Below are 19,163 nucleotides of genomic sequence, written 5' to 3'. Positions count from 1 at the left end.
TTCTCTCGCCTCAGCCTCCCGAGTAGCTGGGACTACAGGCGCCCGCCATCTCGCCCGGCTAATATTTTTTTGTATTTTTTTAGTAGAGACGGGGTTTCACCTTGTTAGCCAGGATGGTCTCGATCTCCTGACCTCGTGATCCGCCCGTCTCGGCCTCCCAAAGTGCTGGGATTACAGGCTTGAGCCACCGCGCCCGGCCTCTGTTGTTTTCTTCATTGACCTATGAGTTATTTCAAAATATGTTTCCTAATGTTCTAGTCTGTTTTTTCTCCCAGTTTTGTTTTTGTCATTGATTTTGAACTGTCTTCATGCAAGTCTGAGAATGTGGTCTGTATATCAGTCCTTTGAAATTTGCTGAGGCTTTATGACTGGATCAAATATGTGGTTAATATTCATAAAAGTTCTGTGTGCATTTCAAAAATATGTATTCTGCAGTCACATGTAATTCCCTGTATGTGTCCATGACATCAAGTGTGTTAATTATGTAGTAATTAACATAATTTGTTGTCTGAGCTCTCTTACTGGGAGAAATACATTACAATCTTCCATTATCATAGAGGATTTATCTTTCTCTTTATCCATTTTACTTTATACATTTTGAGATGTTATTAGGTGCATAAGAGTTTTAGAAATTTATGAGTTTTACCTTCTATCACTACAAAGTGACTTCAAAAATTCTAGTAGTTGACGTCTAGTAATATTTTTTGCCTTTAAGTCTGTTTAGTTTATATATTTATGTTTTAGGTGTATTCTTGTAAATAGCATATAGCTGGATTTTATTTTTAGTCCATATTTTTTTCCTTGAAGCATTTAGATTAATTTTATGTAATTACTTAGGTATTATTGATGAATTCTCTTATTTGTGATTTTTATTCTACATTCTTTTTTCCTCTCCTCTCTTGCCTTCTTTAGATTTACTGAGCTTTTCCTCCCTGCATTCAATGTGTTTCTTCTACTGCTTTGGAAGTAATTTAGTATTGCTCTTCCTTCTGTGATTACCTGATAAGTTTTATATAATCTTAACTCATCATAGTCTCACTCCACATGACACTACATATATATTTTTAAAAAATATTTTAATATACTGTTTAGTATGTTAGATTTAGTTATACACACATACACACACACACACACACACACACACATATATATATAGAGAGAGAGAGAGAGAGAGGGACAGAGAGACAGAGACAGAGACAGGATGATTGTGTAGCTCACTGCAGTCTTGAACTTCTAGGCTCAAGTTATCCTCCCTCCTCAGCCTCCCAGGTAGCTGGGACTACAGGTACACGCTACCATGCCTGGTTAATTATTTTATTTTTGTAGAGATGGAGTCTCGCTGTATTGCCCAGGCTGGTCTCAAATTCCTGACCTCAAGTGATCATTCCGCCTTGGCCTCCCCAAGTGTTGGGATTATAGGCATAAACCACCACATGTGGCCTGTGGAAAAGATATTTTGACTGAGGAGAATGCTAACATTTTCTTCTCTATTTTGGAGGTAATACTTAATTGTCTTCTGACTTCCTTTGGAGGCTAACTCTCAGTCTCATCTGTTCTCGGTCTAATTGGCCTTCCTTTGGAGACAAATTTTCAGGATCTCAGTCTGTTGCTCAGGCTGGAGTGCAGTGGTGTGGTCATAGCTCATTGCAGCCTCAAATTCTTGGGCTCAAGCAATCCTCCAGCCTTAGTCTCCTGGGTCGCTAGGACTACAGACACATGCCACTATGCCTAATTTAGTTTTTATTTTTATTTTTTGTAGAGATGGGGTCTCTTCTATTTTCCCACGATGGTCTCCAACTACTGGTCTCAAGCAATCCTTCTGCCTCAGCCTCCCAAAGTGCTGGTATGACAGGTGTGAGCCACTGCACCCAGCCTAATTGATGCTCTTTGAAGGTAATTTTTAAAAAATCTGCTTGTAAGGTTTTGTTGTCTTAGTAATCTTGCAGTTTTACTATATTGTATTTAGCTGTGGATTTCTTTTTATTTACCATAATTAGGATTTGTTGAGCTTAAGTTTATATATTGGTGTTTTTTATGATTTCTTGAAAAACTTTTAGCCATGACTCTTCAAAGATTGCTTCTGTTCCATAAAAAATTATTTTCTCCTTTTGAAATAGATCAGACATATATGGGATCTTATCTTTCATGTCTTAACTTCCCTTTGATATTTTTCACCTCTTTATGTCTCTGTGTTGTAGTCCAAATTTCTTCAGATCTCACTTCTGCTTCACTAATACTCTCTTCAGCTGTGTAATCTGTTGTAAAACTATTCACTGGATTATTTTTAGTGATTTTAAAACGTTTTCTTGAAATTTGTTTAGTATTTTTGAATATTTACTCTTCACTTGTTTTCAAGCTGCCTGTTTATAGAAATATATTAAACGTGCTTATTTTCTCTTCTGTGTCTGATAATTTCACTATGTGGAAGAATTTTCTGTCTGATTCTGATATCTGTTATTTCTGGTTGCCCTTTCTCGTGGGTGCTTGTTTCCTTGTGTGTTTGAAGATTTTATACTGTGAGCTGCTCATTTTCCCTGCAATTTCATATCTGAGGTTCTCTAAGGCCTAGAATGAAGGAGATATCTTCCAGAGAGGACTTGTTTGCTTCCCCCAAGTGACTGGGAACATTGCCAGCTTGGGACCATGTTACGTTCTCTGTCAGAAGTTTCATTGGGCCATTCAGGTAGTGTGTATTTGGGCTACAAAACTAACTGAGGGTCCACTCCTGATTACAGATTCTTAGGGAGATTTTGTTTTTCTCTGCTCAGGACCAACCTTTAAGACAAGTGATTTTTCTTGTATTTTTTTTTTTGGATTCACCATTACATTGAAGGTATAGCCCTTGGGGGCCCCAAATCTCTTATTATATGCCCTACCTTTGGAGGCTCTTTTGAGACAGTGAAAACTTACAGTTAAGTTCATTAGGCTTTGTAAATATTGCAACATAAAATATTTCAGACCTTTTCTTACCTCTCCACATTTTCATACCCACTTAGTTTTTGACTTGAGTATTCCTCATTGTTTGCAGTTGATGGGTGCATTTAACATTTTAAAAAATCTTTTTTTTTTTGAGATGGAGTCTCACTCTGTGGCCCAGGCTGGAGTGCAGTGGCTGGATCTCAGCTTACTGCAAGCTCCGCCTCCCGGGTTTATGCCATTCTCCTGCCTCAGCCTCCTGAGTAGCTGGGACTACAGGCGCCCGCCACCTCACCCGGCTAGTTTTTTGTATTTTTTTTTAGTAGAGATGGGGTTTCACCGTGTTTGCCAGGATGGTCTCCATCTCCTGACCTTGTGATCCGCCCGTCTCGGCCTCCCAAAGTGCTGGGATTACAGGCTTGAGCCACCGCGCCCGGCCAACATTTAAGAAATTTTATCCAGCCTGTCTAGTTTTCCACAAAGGAATATTTTCCAGGAACCTCGTTTACCATATGGCCAGAAGGAGAAGTCCTTTGGCTGACGTAATGAATTATTTACCATGGAAAGCTTCACAACATTCAGCCATTCTTGCATTTCTGCAGTAAACCTAATTTGGGCATGGCCTTACTAACCTGGGATTCAGTCTTTTCTATGTGGCTAGATTCTATTTGCTATTCTCTTGTTTGGATTTATGCAAATTCTTTTCTTCCATGAGACTGAACTATATATTCCCTTTATTTTCACACTGTCTTTATCAGGCTTTGTTGCTGAAGTTATGCATGCTGGCTAGCTTCATAAAAACATTAAGTTAAATAGCATTGAGTTTGTCTCTGGTCCTGTTCTGTGTTCCACTTTGAAATGTGTATCTCTCCATTGTCCTCTCCTCCCAGCTCCCCTCATGCTGAGCCATGTCCCTGGAGATGAGGGAACCTCAGGCCTTGTCTTCCCCACTTACAGAATCTGACTCCTACCCCACAGTCTGTCAGGAGCAGCAATTTGGACTCCAGAGTTTAGGGGAGGCAGGAGTTTCCTGGGTCCCTGGGCTTGGCTCTTCCCCAGTTCCATTTCTGAGTCTCCTCCCAACGTGGTACTGCAGTCACACCCCCACTGCTCAGGTGTTGTCCCACTGAGTGTTTGCTTTAGCTGGTCTTCCTGGCCTGGTGTTGATTCTTTTGACAGCTATTCACTGAGCACTTACCATGTGCCAGGCAGTGGGATGCTACAATGTATAAGACCAGATTCCTTTTCTCATGAAGCTCACAGTCCATTGGGGTAGGGAGGCAGACCATCAACAAATACACTACATGGCAGCCAGGTGGTGATCAGAGTGCAGTGGAGAAAAAGGAAGCTGTGTGTCCCCAGTAGGCTTCCGGCTTGTTTGGGCATCTGCAGGTCAAGCCCACATGGTCCCCTCATCGTCCCCCGAGTTCTTGCTGGAGTACAGTGGCACGATCTCGGCTCACTGCAGCCTCTGCCTCTCAGGTTCAAGCAATTCTCTGCCTCAGCCTCCCAACTAGCTGGGATTACAGGTGTGTACCACCACCCCCGGCTAATTTTTGTATTTTTAGTAGAGATGGGGTTTTGCCATGTTGGCCAGGCTGGTCTTGAACTCCTGGCCTCAAGTGATCTGCCTCCTAAAGTGCTGGGATTACAGGTATGAGCCACTGAACCTGGCCCCTTTTTGCTTTTTTGTTTTTTACAATTACTTTCTCATATACATTTCACAATCAACTTGTCAAGCTTTTGAACTATTGGTAGGATTTTGATAGGATCATGTTGAATTTGTAGGTTTGGGACTAACATAACTAAATGTGAACCTATCTATGAAGATGTATTTCCCCTCTTAACTAAGGTCCTCTTTGTCATATCCATAAAGGTCTTTTACAGGTTTTGTGTATTTTTGTCAGATGGCCTATGTTGTAGATCTTTTTTTCTATTATATTTTCTACTCAGCGATGGCTGGGGTATGTGGGACCACTGAGTGTAGGTTGATCTTGTGTCCTGCTGGTCAGAGTAGTCTTTCTAAAACACTGCCCTGATGTTACTTCCTGTTCAAGCTCTTCAGAGCCCTCTCTTTGCCTCAGTAGACTGGCCTTTGTCCCTTCCCTTGCCTTCTGGGTCAGGTGCATCCTGAGGTTCTATCTCACTTCTATTGCAGTGAGACCTGCCCCACCAGCTCCTCAGCCAGGAACCCCTGCTAGTGGCCACCGCCCCACAGATGGGGAAGCCTAGCCAGAGAAGGAGCTGTGCAGGGCCAGCCCCAGATCCCACAGGGCTGGGGTGTGGAGGCAGATGGTGAGAGCACTGGCCCTGATGACCCCGGGGTGCCCTGCTCCACCCATCCCTCACCTGGAAGTGCAACCCAGGCTGCTGCTGTCAAGTGACACGGAACTCACCAGGGCTGGCCTTCCCCCTGAAGGCCTCCCATTAGACAGCTCAGAAACTGAAACACGGGAGGGGGATGCTGGTGGTCTCCACCTGGCTAAAACACTGCCCTTCCAAAGGGCAGAGCTGGGTCCAGGTCAGCCCTGTGACCACAACATCAGGGCAGCCTTTGACAGAGCTGCAACTCTCTCCCCAGCCCTTTGGGCAGTTTCCTGGGTCTCCTACCTCCTCTCTTCCCCTGACCCCCCTGCTGTTTCACCCCATGCTCTATCCCCCCATGCTCTATCCCCATGCCACCTTGTAGGCTGTCACCTGTCCTTCTACGTTAGCCCCCTCCACCCAGACACAAAGAGACTGAGGGACAGGGCAGTGGAAAACTCCAAAGCCAAGGTTTTTTATTACTGGTCAAAAGGTGCTTGCTAACAAAACAGTGTTGGGGAGAGGTACATTCCACAGCTCTGTGGGAGCCCCAGTGGGGCCGTCCTGCCCTACCCCACCCCGCCTCTCCAGTGGGCATCGTAAGGCATTTCACACATTGGTGTTTTCACATATATATATATATATATATATATATATATAAACAAAACCAGTCCTGGAGTAGAAAGAAAAACCCTGTGATGAACTTTTAGGACTAAACTGAAATGGAAAGGATTGGAGTGTGGGATTCTGAGGGGCTGGGTCAGTGACCATGGTGGTCCAGCCCCCCATGGTTGGCAGAAGCCGCTGGAAGGGGGCATGAGGAGAGGGAAGGGCACAGCTGACATGAGGGCCAAACTCAGACAGGCGCGCCCGTCTTCATCATTTTTTCACTTTTACATACTGTAGAAATTTAAGCAAAATAGCTATTTTATATATATTTATATATCTCTCTCTATATAAATTAGGCAAATAAAGAGTTCAGGGGGCACTGAGATGGGGCACCCCCAGGGGCCTCCTAGGATGAGGAGGGATGCAAGGTCTCTGGTGCCTGGGTCACCAGCCCAGGCTGGGCCAAGGGTTTGTTCATTATTGCTGATTTGGGGCCTGGGTCTCAGGGCAGGGAGCACCTGCAGGCCCTGCCTTCCAGCCCTTCCTGGCCTCTTGGGGCTAGGGAGCCACCTGGGCTGGCTAGGGTGAGGCCAGGGACTGCTGCCCTCAAATCCACATGGGGGATGCCATCAGTACCGCCTCCCGCATCTGTGGGTGGGAGCTCCAGAAACTCTCTGCTCTGCTGGGCTGGGGCAGCCCCCTTCTGTTTTGGGCTCTGTGGGGCCCTGGCAGGTGGGGGTGTGGGCAGCTCAGATACCATCGAGGACTTGATATATTGAGCTACAATATTATCCCAACTCAAAGGGGTCTGGCTTCCTGATGTCTTAAAAATAAGGGGCTCTTGCCAGGACACTTTTGTGGCAAGAAAGCACACTTGGAAAGCTGTCTGCTAACTGCGGTACTAAAAATATTTACTAAACATCATGGCTGGAAAGAAATGGAGATCATTTTTCTAAAAAAGTCGAAGAGGCTCCCTAGGAGGGGCCAGTTCCTCCCTGGGTTGGGGGCTGGTGATTTGCGCAGCCCATGGCCCGGGCCAGCCGGCCTGAGTTGTGGTAACTGGGGCAGGGGTTCCAGTAGGGCCCAGGTCCATAATAAAGGGGCACGGGTGACCCGGCGCACCTGGGGGCTGAAGAGAACCCAGGTCAGCCCTTCCTCCTTCCAAGGTGGGAGTCCCAAGAAAGTGTGGGGGAAAAAAAAAAAATAGGAAAGGAAACAGGAAGGGCTGGGAGAAAGACCATTCAGTACTAAATTGAGTGCATTAATGAACAGGTGGGCCGGGCTGTGCAGGCGCCTGTATTTGCTGCAAGGGTGGCGCTCAGAAGATGTTGGGGCACATGTGCCAGTCTTGGTTCTCCTTGGCCTCCCAGTAGCCGCCCTTGTACACACAGGCCATCTCCCCGGTCAGCGGGTCCAGCCTCTTCTCAAACCACAGTGGCGTGTAGGCATCCGCCTCCTTCTCTGCTGGGCAGGCACAGTGGGCTGGTGGGTCGGCAGGTGGCATGCTCCCCCGGAATCTGTCCCCGCGGGACCCCCACCCGGGCACCCCTTTCCTCCCGTGTGGGGCCCCCTTCCCGTCCGGCCTCACCTTCCTCCGAGCTGCAGCTGCTGCCGGGTCCGCAGGCCTCCAGCCGCCGGCGCCGCGACAGGCGCTGCTTCTCTTCCAGCCGCTGCTTCTCAGTATTGGCCTCGTCCCAGCAGCCCTTCTCCATTAGCCGCTGGTCGGGCCGCAGGCGGCTGTCGGTGGGCGCTACGCCCTCCTCGTGCTCGTTGAGGGTCAGGGCCAGCTCTGAGAAGTAGTACATGTTCTCCGCGTTCTCCCTGTGGCAGTTGCGTGGCGGAGGTGTGAGCAGGACCACACCTGCAAGGCCGCTCTCCCCACCCTCCAGCTCCCAGCCTCCAGGACTCCCTCTGGCCTTGGGCCCACCCCAGTGAGCCCACCCGGCGGAACCCAGTGGCTGCAAACAACTGCTTTCTGCTCCCCACACTTCATGCTCACATGGCCAACCTGCCGCCGTTTTGCCACATTAGACTTCTCTGGGAATTGTCTAGCTTAGTATTTCCTGGCTTTTCTTCTTTTCTATTACGTTTTTTTTTTTTTCTTCTTCTTTTTTGAGACAGTTTCACTCTTTTTGTTTGTTTTGTTTTGAGACGGAGTCTCGCTTTGTCGCCCAGGCATGATCTCGGCTCACTGCAAGCTCTGCCTCCCGGGTTTATGCCATTCTCCTGCCTCAGCCTCCGAGTAGCTGGGACTACAGGCGCCCGCCACCTCGCCCGGCTAATTTTTTGTATTTTTAGTAGAGACGGGGTTTCACGGTGTTAGCCAGGATGACCTCGATCTCCTGACCTCGTGATCCGCCCGCCTCGGCCTCCCAAAGTGCTGGGATTACAGGCGTGAGCCACTGCGCCCGGCCAACAGTTACACTCTTATTGCCCAGGCTGCAGTGCCTGGCCTCTTTTTTTAAAATTGTTTGAAGACAGGGTCTCCACCGGCCCGGTGTCTGACGCCTGTAATCCCAGCGCTTTGGGAGGCTGAGGACCGTGGACCACGAGGTCAGAAGTTCGAGACCAGCCTGGCCAACAGCGTGAAACCCCGTTTCTACTAAAAATTAGCCGGGCATGGTGGCAGGCACCTGTAATCCCAGGTAATCTACTCAGGAGGCTGAGGCGGGAGAATTGCTTGAACCCTGGGAGGTGGAGGTTGCGGTGAGCCGAGATCACACCATTGCACTCCAGCCTGGGCGACAGTTCGAGACTCCGTCTCAAAAAAAACAAAACAAAACAAAAACGGGTCTCACTTTGTGGCCAAGGTTGGAGTGAAGTGGCCTGATCTCCGCTCACCGCAACCTCCGCCTCCTGGGTTCAATCAACTCTCTGGCCTTAGCCTCCTGAGTAGCTGGGATTTCAGGGCATACTACCACATCCAGCTAATTTTATTGTATTTTTAGTAGAGATGGGGTTTTGTCATGTTGGCCAGACTGGTCTTGAACCCCTGACCTCAATTGGTCTGCCCATCTTGGCCTCCCAAAGTGTTGGGATTGCAGGCATGAGCGACCATGCCCAGCCTATATGGGGATTTTTCTAGTCATTTTTTTCTAGCATAATTGCCTTGGAGTCAGACAATATACTTGGCATAATTTCAGTCCTTTGAAATTTGCTTTATGGCCCAGTATATGGGCAGTTTTTGCACACGTTCCATGTGATTGAAGAGAACGCATTTGCCACAGTTGTTGAGTGCAAGGTTGTGTAACTGTCCAGCAGGCCTTGTTCATATTTTCTCTACTTGGGTTGTAGTTAGTCCAGCTTTCCTAATGTGTGTGTGTGTGTGTGTGTGTGTGTGTGTGTGTGTATACATTATGTAAGGGTTTCTTTTGTTGAAAAGATCCTTCACAAAATACCATATCCATAGATTTACTTTCTGTCATATAGCTGAATGTGTTGTGTTTGGAATTCCATTCTTACATTTAAAAATCAACTGGATTGCCCAGAAGTTTAGATGCATTTGTTTTGTTTCTTTATCTTATCCACATTGAAGATGTAAGTAGATGATCTGAAAGCATCAGGTTTGATTACACCACATAATGCATGTCTTTCTTAAGTATTGGTGTTACAGAAATGGTTCTTATCTCAGAAGCAGAGAAGCTGACAGGTGGAAGGAAGGAGAGAGTTAGTTCTGTGGATTGCTGAGGACTTGTAACAAAGACACAGTAGGAGAGGCCAAGGATGACAGCCAGTGATCAATTACTAAGCACACTCCTCTGGGCGCCCCACCCCACCCTGCCATCACCCGGCAAGGGTCTCTTTCCTAGGCCCTTGCTGCCAGCCACCCCCCAACTTCTCCCCAAAGGGAACACTGGGATTTTGGGTACTGAAGGATTTTTCATCTCTTCACACATAGGCATTCAAGCTCAAAAGCCTAACCCCTACCACTCCCAGGTAAGTGCTGAACCCTGCACATGGGAACAATCAAGTGTGCCCCAAGATGCAGCCACAGACCTAGACAGCTGAAGTCCTATATGGTTATCTGAAGTTTCCTGACAGCTCTGCATAGTACAATTTCATTTATCAAGGGAAATGAGTAAAGTACCAGATTCTAGACCCATTTTGGCTATGGATTGAAGGGGAGGTGGGAAGCACAGTATCTCGTTATGTTGTCTATATTAGGAACAGATAAACACAAACACACAGGCAACAGGGATTTGGGGAAACGCTGTGTCAGCGCTGCAGTCAACCAAGTGCAGTGCTGGCACTACCCTCCAACCCCCAAAGTGCCTCGGCCCAGCAGAAAAGAAACCGTCTGGCCATTCACTGCAGCTGGCCAGAGAGGGGAACTTTGACCATGTCTGGTGAAAGGAGTGAACTAGCTGGGACACAGCCTCGAAAGAGCAGTAACAAAAACACGTGAACGCATACGAACATTCACTGTATCTTCTCCATGGACTCCCCACCACTATTCCATGGTCTCCACTTTCAGGTCTCGCTGTTTCTCATGTGAGCCTATCCCTTTGGACAGTCTACTTTGGGAAGGGGTCATGGAGCCAGGGCTCCCTCTCAATAGGAATGGAAAGGACCCTGCAAGGATTAACAGCTGTTTTTATCCTAGTTGTGAAAACAAGGTGCCTCCAATTCTCTATGTCCATCACAGCTGAATACTATACTGCAGTTCAGTCTGTCAGTGACTTCTGGTTTTTGTTGGAAGCCAACACAATACAGAACTCAACATGCAGGTCAGAAGAGAAACACTGAAGAAATGAAAGGAAACGCCTGGAGTCAGGCCAGTGTCTAAGGTAAAAACAGAAAGCCAAGGAGAAAAATGATGCAGCACCGCAGCCCAAATGACTCCCCCACACGGCCACTTCCGATCCTCGGGGGAACCCCATGTGCTGCTAGGAAAACAAGCAGCTGGGAGGAAAAGGACAGAAGGAAAATGGGGAAGCAGTGGTAGAAAGAAAAAAACACACGAACAGGCACTACATAGATACAGCAAAGCCCACCATGTACTAAAAACCACTTGTTAACAGCTGGCATGCACTCAACAAGCTGTGTTTCCACTGTGGGGAGGCCAGTGGCAGGCGCGGAAGTGGAAGCAGCAGGAACATGGCCCAGGGACTCATCAGCCTGTGGTCCTGCTCCAGCCCCCCAAGTCCCATTCCCTCCCAACCGCAGGCTCATTCTTGCTCCTTGTGGATGAATTCCGCTCTGGGTCTGGCACCCCTGAAGATAGCAGACTTGGGATTGGCTACTTGATTGAGGAGTGTCACAACCGTTCAAGGTTTAAGCTGGAGTCGTGGTCTTTGTGCTCTTCCCTCCTCTGTCGGTTCTTTGAAATCCATGTTGGATCCGTGGAGGGGAGGACCATCTCTGACGTGGGTGCCCATTGTGGGGCCTGTTTGCCAGTCATCTGGGTGACTACCTCCCATGCCTCCTAAGAAGTCATCCCTGAAGCCTCGTCATCTGGGCCACCTTTTCTGAATCCAGAGCCACTTTTATCTTGTTTTCTGCCTTCTGCAGTGTCCACATGAAGTGACTGATTGCCCAACAGTGCACCATTGTATGTCAAAGCTTCCTTAAGGGAATCCACTTCATTGAATTCTATATAGCAGAATCCTTTAAATTTATCTGTGTCTTTGTCTCTGACTACCCGTATACTCTTTATGCTGAGATCCTTAAAGATAGCATCTATATCACCCTGAACCATATTAAAAGGTAGATTTCCTATGTATGCTGTGTGGGGGGCTCTGTGGGCAACTCCTTCTGGCTACGGGAACCGTGGCCACCACCAGTACTGCTGCAGCACCTTCTGCTTTTTCTTTTTTTCTTGTTATATTGCTAACATTTACCTATATTGTTTCATGTTACTAGGGTTTAGTTTTAGCTACTGTATATATTCCTTCATACAAATGTACCACAGTTATTCATTCAATAAATTTGTGTTGTTTCCAAGTTTGTATTAGAATAGTCTCATGCATAGTCTTATGCATAAGTCCTGTTGTACATTTGCAAGAATTTCTCTTGAGTATATTTTTAGAAGTAGAATTACTGTGTTATGACTATGTGATTGTTCATCTTTTTTCGCAGGGGGTGGAGTTTCACTGTTGTCATCCAGGCTGGAGTGCAGTGCAGTGGCGCCATCTCGGATCACTGCAACCTCCACTTCCCAGGTTCAAGCAATTTTCCTGCCTCAGCCTTTGGAGTAGCATGTGGATTACAGGCGTGTGCCACTATGCCTGGCTAATTTTTATATTTTTAGTAGAGACAGGGTTTCACCAGGTTGGCCAGGCTGGTCTCGAACTTCTGACCTCAGGTGTTCCACCTGCCTTGGCCTCCCAAAGTGCTGGGATTACAGGCGTGAGCCATCACGCCTGGTGGATTGTTCATCTTTAGGAGGTGAAGCCAAACTGTTTTCCCAAGTGTTGCGCCAATTTACATTGCCAGCAGCAATGTATCAGAGATACTATAGATCTATGGCTTCTTCAACGTATATGGTTTTTATATGGTGACTGTCCATATATGTTTTTTCTGCAAAATTCTTGTTCATGACTCTTGTACATTTTCCCGTTACTTTTACATTATTTGTTGATTAGAAGTTTTATATGTGGGCTGGGCGTGGTGGCTCTTGCCTGTAATTCCAGCACTTTGGGAGGCAGAGGTGGGCAGATCACCTGAGGTCAGGAATTTGAGACCAGCCTGGCCAATATGGCAAAACCCCGTCTCTACTAAAAATACAAAACTTAGGCATGGTGGTGCACACCTGTAATCCCAGCTCCTCAGAAGGCTGAGGCAGGAGAATCGCTTGAACCCAGGAGGCAGAGGTTGCAGTGAGTTGAGATCACACCACTGTACTCCAGGCTGGGTGACAGAGTGAGACTCCATCTCAAAAAAAGTTCTTTATGTGATCTTTTAAAAATTATTATTTTTAACTGTGATAAAATACTCTGTATTCTTGATAATAATCCTCTGTCAAGTGTAGGTAGGTATTATGATTACCTTCTCCAAGTTTGCTTATGCATCGTCTTTTCACTTTCTTTAAATTGCCTTTTAGTGAGTAAAGTTCTCAATGAACAAAAGTACTTTAATATGGTCAAATATATGAATGCTTGTGTCTTAATATTTCTTTAGGGTCTAAAAGATATTTATCCTTTTAAACTTATTGGCCGGGCGTGGTGGCTCAAGCCTGTAATCCCAGCACTTTGGGAGGCCGAGGCGGGCAGATCACGAGGTCAGGAGATGGAGACCATCCTGGCTAACACGGTGAAACCCCGTCTCTACTAAAAAATACAAAAAACTAGCCAGGCGAGGTGGCGGGCGCCTGTAGTCCCAGCTACTCGGGAGGCTGAGGCAGGAGAATGGCGTAAACCCGGGAGGTGGAGCTTGCAGTGAGCTGAGATCCGGCCACTGTACTCCAGCCTGGGCGACAGAGCGAGACTCAGTCTCAAAAAAAAAGAAAAAAAAAACTTAAGTCATTGTTTACAATAAGTCGAACTTAATATTATTGTTAGGCCATTATTTGGAGTTGATTTTCTTTATAATGTGAGGGAGGGATTAAGTGCATCTTTTTCCATAGGGATAATCATTTTTACCCATATCCATTTGGTGAGCCATTCCATCTTGCCACCTTTGTCATATATCAGAGGTACATATATCCATGGGTCTGTTTCTGGGCTCACTATTCTGTTCCACTGGAGTTTCAAAATAAAAATCCTGGTATCTAGTAGGGTAAGTCTTCTTTGGTCTTCTTCAGAAATGTCTTGGCCCTTTATTCCTCAATATAAGTTTAAAAATTCTAATATCAAGTTCCATGAAAGTCCCTATTGGGGTTTTGTTTGATTTACTGATTTTTTAGATTGTGACATCTTTACAATACTTTCTATCCATGAACATTATGTCTTTCTCCATTTATTTAGCTCTTCTTTGGTATCTCATTAAAGCTTTATAATGTTTTCTATAGAGGTCTTGAATATAAGATTTATTGCAAGGTTCTTGATGTTATATGCTGTTAATTGGTATTTTTTTCTTTTTTTTTGAGATGTAGTTTTGCTCTTGTTGCCCAGGCTGGAGTACAATGGTGTGATCTCGGCTTACCACAACCTTCGCCTCCTGGGTTCGAGTGATTCTCCTGCCTCAGCCTCCGGAGTAGCTGGGATTACAGGCATGTGCCGCCATGCCTGGCTAATTTTGTATTTTTAGTAGAGATGGGGTTTCTCCATGTTGGTCAGGCTGGTATCAAACTCCCGACCTCAGGTGATCTGCCTGCCTTGGCTTCCCAAAGTGCTGGGATTATAGGCGTAAGCCACTGTGCCCGGCCTTGGTGTCTTATCTTAAATTGCATTTTTCTAGTTGTTTGCTGAAGTGCAACTGGCTTTTGTATATTAATCTTGTATCTAGGCACCTAAAACACTTTTTCTGAATCTATTGAAATCTGTTAATATGATTACTCTATGAATTTTCTAATATAAAATCATTCTGTATACCCAGGATAGATTCGATCTGATTATAGAATGCTATCTTTTTTATACACTGTTAGATTGGATTTTCTGATATCTTGTTTTGGAGTTTTGCTTATATATTTATTACTATAGGTGAAATAGGGTAGAACTTTTATTTTCCTACTGCTAGTTTAGTCTAAGTTGGTATGAGGGTTATCCTGACCTCACAGTATAGGAGAGGTGAATATTTCCTTTTTCTTTTTTTTTTTTTTTTTTTTTTTTTGAGACGGAGTCTCGCTCTGTCTCCCGGGCTGGAGTGCAGTGGCCGGATCTCAGCTCACTGCAAGCTCCGCCTCCCGGGTTTACGCCATTCTCCTGCCTCAGCCTCCCGAGTAGCTGGGACTACAGGCGCCTGCCACCTCGCCCGGCTAGTTTTTTGTATTTTTTTAAGTAGAGACGGGGTTTCACCGTGTTAGCCAGGATGGTCTCGATCTCCTGACCTCGTGATCCGCCCATCTCGGCCTCCCAAAGTGCTGGGATTACAGGCTTGAGCCACCGCGCCCGGCCAATATTTCCTTTTTCTATGATCTAGAACACTTTATATAAAATTGGAATAATATGTTTCTGAAAAAATTGGGAGAATTCACCTGTAAAATTATCTGGGCCTTGTGTTTTCTTTATGGTAATTTTTAAACTATTGCTTCAGTTACTTTATTATAGGACTGTTCGTGTTTTTAATTTCTTCTAGAGTCAGTTCTTTTTCTTTCTTTTTTTTTTGAGACAGAGTCTGATTTGTCACCCAGACTGGTATGCAGTAGCAGTCACGGCTCACTGCAGCCTCGACCTCCTGGGCTCAAGTAACCCTCCTGCCTCAGCCTCCTGAGTAGCTGGGACTACAGATGTGTACCACCACACATGGCTAATTAAAAATAATTTTTTTTTTGTAGAGACAGGGTCTTGCTGTTGCCCAGGTTGGTGTTGAACTCATGGGCTTAAGCGATCCAACTGCCTTTGCTTTCCAAAGTGCTGGGATTATAGGCATGAGCCACTGTGCCCAGCTGGAGTTAGTTCTTGTTATATTTTTCTAAGAATTTGGTCCTCCAATCTAAGTTTTAATTATGTCTTTATACTTTATATGTCACATTAAACCTTTTTCATTAATATTTATTTCTGTCTTGCTCAGTCTTGTCAGTAGTTTTCTATTTTAACAGTTTTTTTGTGCCTCAAAGAATCAGCTTTTGACTTTTTTTAATTGATTTCTGCTTTTATTATTATTAATATAAAGATGGTATCTTGCCATATTCAGGCTGGTCTCAAATTCTTGAACTCAAGCAATATTCCCACCGCAGCCTTCCAAAGTGCTGGGATGCTAGGGTTTGGCTGTGTTCCCACCCAAATCTCATCTCAAATTGTAATCCCCACATGTCAGGGGAGGGACCTGGTGGGAGGTGACTGGACCATGGGGGTGGTTTCCCTCATGCTATTCTTGTGATAATAAGTGAGTTCTCGCTAGATCTGATGGTTTTGTAAGTGGCTGTTTCCCCTACTCTGCTCTTTTCTTGCTGCCTTGTGAAGGTACTTGCTTCTCCTTCGCCTTACGCCATGATTGAGTTTCCTGAGGCCTCCCCAGTCAGGCAGAACTGTGAGTTAATTAAACCTTTTCTCCCTTATAAATTACCCAATCTCTCTGGTGGTATCTTTATAGCAGTGTGAAAATGGAATAATACAGGAGATTATTTATAGGCATGAACCACCATGTCTAGCCAAAATTATTATTATTATTTTTGAGACAGAGTTTTGCTCTTGTTGCCCAGGCTGGAGTGCAATGGTGTGATCTTGGCTCACTGCAACCTCCACTTCCCAGGTTCAGGTAATTCTCCTGCTTCAGCCTCCTGAGTAGCTGGGATTACAGGCACGCGTCACCATGCCCAGCTAATTTTGTATTTTTAGTAGAGACGGGGTTTCTCCATGTTGGTCAGGCTGGTCTCAAACTCCTGACCTCAGGTGATCTGCCCACCTCGGCCTCCTAAAGTGCTGGGATTACAGGCATGAGCCACTGTGCCCGGCCAAAAATTATTATTATTTTCTGAGACAGGGTCTTGCTCTGTCACACAGGCTCGAGTGCAGTGGTGTGTTCACAACTCACTGCAGCCTCGACCTCGTGGGCTCAAGTGATCCTCCCACCTCAGTCCTCCTGAGTATCTGGTACTACAGGCATGTATCATCATGCCTGTCTAAGAAAAAATTAAGAAAGAACATTTTTTTTTTTTTTGTAGCGATGAGGTCTTACTATGTTGCACAGGCTTTTGCTCTTGCTCTTATTTTTAAAGTATTTTTTCTTCTTTCTTTGGATTTCTATGTTGAACTTTCTCTAATATTAGAATTGAAACTCAGAAAGGAGAAAGCCTCAATATTATTTAAATGATTTAAGGCAATATATTTCCTTTGAAGCATTGCCTTTGTTGCATCCAGCCAGTTTAAATATCTTTTTCTTTTCTTTTTTTTTTCCCCTGAGATGGAGTCTCACTCTGTCGCCCAGCCTAGAGTACAGTGGCACGATCTCAGCTCACTGCTACCTTTGCCTCCCAGGTTCAAGTGATTCTCCCACCTCAGCCTCCTAAGCAGCTGGGATTATAGGCACATGCCACCATGCCCGGCTAATTTTTGTATTTTTAGTAGAAACAGGATTTCACCATGTTTGCCAGGCTGGTCTTGAACTCCTGACCTCAGGTGATCCCCACCCCCAACCACCTCGGCTTCCCAAAGTACAGGGATTACAGGCATGAGTCACCGCGCCCGGCCAAATATCTTTTATATCATTCAGTTCTACATATTTTGCATTTTTTCATTCTAATTTGTTTTGCCTGTTAATTTAGCAACTTAATTTTTTTCCCAAATATTTGGTATTTTTTGATCAGTTTGTTTGTAACTTCTATCTTGTCTTACAGATTGTGGTCTGTATGCTACTCTGTAAATCTTTGAGGCTTCCATTAGGGTTTAGTACACAATCAATTTTTGCATACATTCCATGTATACTTGAGAAAAAAATACATTCTCAGAGTTGCATCCATGAGTCTGTATAGCCTATATTGTTTCGATCTCCATATACTTGCTGGATTGTTTTCAGTTGTTTCCATTTGACCTATCAACAAGTGAAAGAGGTTTACAGAAACCTCCCAATTTCCCACTGTGGTGATGGATTTATCTATTTCTTCCTTAAGTATCAATATGTGCTTTGTATATTTTTGAGGCATTTAATTATATGCATAATGTTTAAAACTATTATATCTTTTTGATGAACTCAACCTTTATTATAGCAACTTTCCCTTCCTTAATAATGCTTTTGTCCTAAAGTCTATTTTACCTGATATTAATACAGCTATTTTAACTCTTTGTTAGTATTTTCATGATATGTGTCTTTTACTTTCAACTTTTGTATACCTTTATATTTTGGGAATCTCTTAGAAGGTCCAGGTATCTGGATTTTAACACATCCAGTTAGGCCGGGCATGGTGGCTTGTGCCTGTAATCCCAGCACTCTGAGAGGCTGAGGCTGGAGGATCACTTGAGGCCAGGAGTTTGAGATCAGACAGAGCAACATAGTGACACCCTGTCTCTACAAAAAATTTTAAAAAGTTAGCCAGGCATGGTGGTGCATACCTGTAGTCCTAGCTATTCAGGAGTGTGAGGTTGGAGGATCACTTGAACCTAGGTGTTTGAGGCTGCAGTGAGCAATGATTGTGCCACTGGATACCAGCCTGGGTATTAGGGCGAGACTCTGTCTCTTAAAAAAAAATCCAGTTTGTCAGTAGTTTGCTTTTTAACTGGTAAGCTTCATCTATTTATATTTATTATAATGCTTGGGCCTATTGCTATCATGTTAATTTATAATTTTTGTGCTACTTTTTAATTTTCTCTTACTATTTTAACAATCTTATAAATGTTTCTTCCTTCCAATAAGAACTTAGCATTTTTTCACATCCCTGAGATCCTTCCCCTTCTCCTCAAATTCCATCATGCTAACATTATCTAAACTTTTAAATCTTCATTATTATGGACATATTTTCTCTTTTTCTTTGATCCTAGCAATTATTTTAAAAATAACTTTTAGACTGGGTGTGGTGGCTCACACCTGTAGTCCTAGCACTTTGGGAGGCCAAGGTGTGCCAATCACTTGAGGTCGAGAGTTCAAGACCAGCCTGGCCAACATGGTGAAACCCCGTCTTTACTAAAAATACAAAAATTAGCCGGGCATAGTAGCATGCCCCTGTACTCTTAGCTACTTGGGAGACTGAGGCAGGAGAATTGCTTGAACCTGGGAGACAGAGGTTGCAGTGAGCCAAGATCATGCCACTGCACTCTAGCCTGGGCAACAGAATGAGACTCTATCTCAAAACAAAAAACAATGAAAAAGCAAACAAAACCCCTTTATTCATCTATTGTGACATCCTTGCTCCCCCCATCCCCCCTTTTAAGTACTATGTCCAGTGTTCATTTTTTTTTTTTTTCTTCTCCCAGGCTAGAGTACAGTGGCACGATCTCAGCTCACTGCAACTTCTGCCTCCCAGGTTCAAGTGATTCTCATGCCTCAGCCTCTTGAGTAGCTGGGATTATAGGTGCCCACCACCATGCCTGGCTAATTTTTGTATTTTTAGTAGAGATGGGGTTTTACCATGTTGGCCAGGGTAGTCTTGAACTCCTAACCTCAAGTGATCTGCTTGCCTCCGCCTCCCAAAGTGTTGGGATTACAGGCATGAGCCACCGCACCTGGCCCAATACTGTTTTCATTGTGGGTTTTCGTGTGGCAAAACTTCTGAGGCTGCATGCCAAAGGATAGGGCCCCATATGTGAATGATACTTTGACTAAATAGAAAATTCTGCTTTCTAATTTTGTAACTTAGAAAATAC

General features: G+C 44.9%; 1 protein-coding gene and 1 pseudogene across 5 annotated transcripts in view; both read right to left on the bottom strand.

Annotated features, from left to right (window-relative positions):
- Positions 1-5,671: 5,671 nt before the first annotated feature.
- OSBP2 (oxysterol binding protein 2) overlaps positions 5,672-19,163 on the bottom strand; it is a 226,952-nt gene continuing 213,460 nt past the window's right edge. For 2 of the 4 annotated variants that reach the window (XM_033233262.1, XM_033233263.1), the window contains 2 exons: positions 7,418-7,650; positions 5,672-7,290 (listed from right to left, as the gene is read on the bottom strand). In XM_033233262.1, the coding sequence (XP_033089153.1) occupies positions 7,148-7,290; positions 7,418-7,650 (376 nt within the window). In that variant the 3' untranslated portion in view covers positions 5,672-7,147. Of the gene's footprint in view, positions 7,312-7,417; positions 7,651-19,163 lie in introns of all 4 variants that reach the window. The other 2 variants (XM_033233260.1, XM_033233261.1) reach the window with 2 other exon arrangements.
- On the bottom strand, positions 8,743-12,380 carry LOC117096730 (annotated as a pseudogene). The gene is made up of 2 exons (XR_004442612.1): positions 12,331-12,380; positions 8,743-11,614 (listed from the first exon to the last, which is right to left on the bottom strand). The product of XR_004442612.1 is annotated as a eukaryotic translation initiation factor 4H-like (transcript).

The sequence above is a fragment of the Trachypithecus francoisi genome, unplaced genomic scaffold (genome assembly GCF_009764315.1).
Source record: "Trachypithecus francoisi isolate TF-2019V2 unplaced genomic scaffold, Tfra_2.0 Lachesis_group14, whole genome shotgun sequence".
Classification (NCBI taxonomy): domain Eukaryota; kingdom Metazoa; phylum Chordata; class Mammalia; order Primates; family Cercopithecidae; genus Trachypithecus; species Trachypithecus francoisi.
The sequence above is the reverse complement of the archived record's forward strand: the minus strand, read 5'-3'. Positions and strand labels throughout refer to the sequence as shown.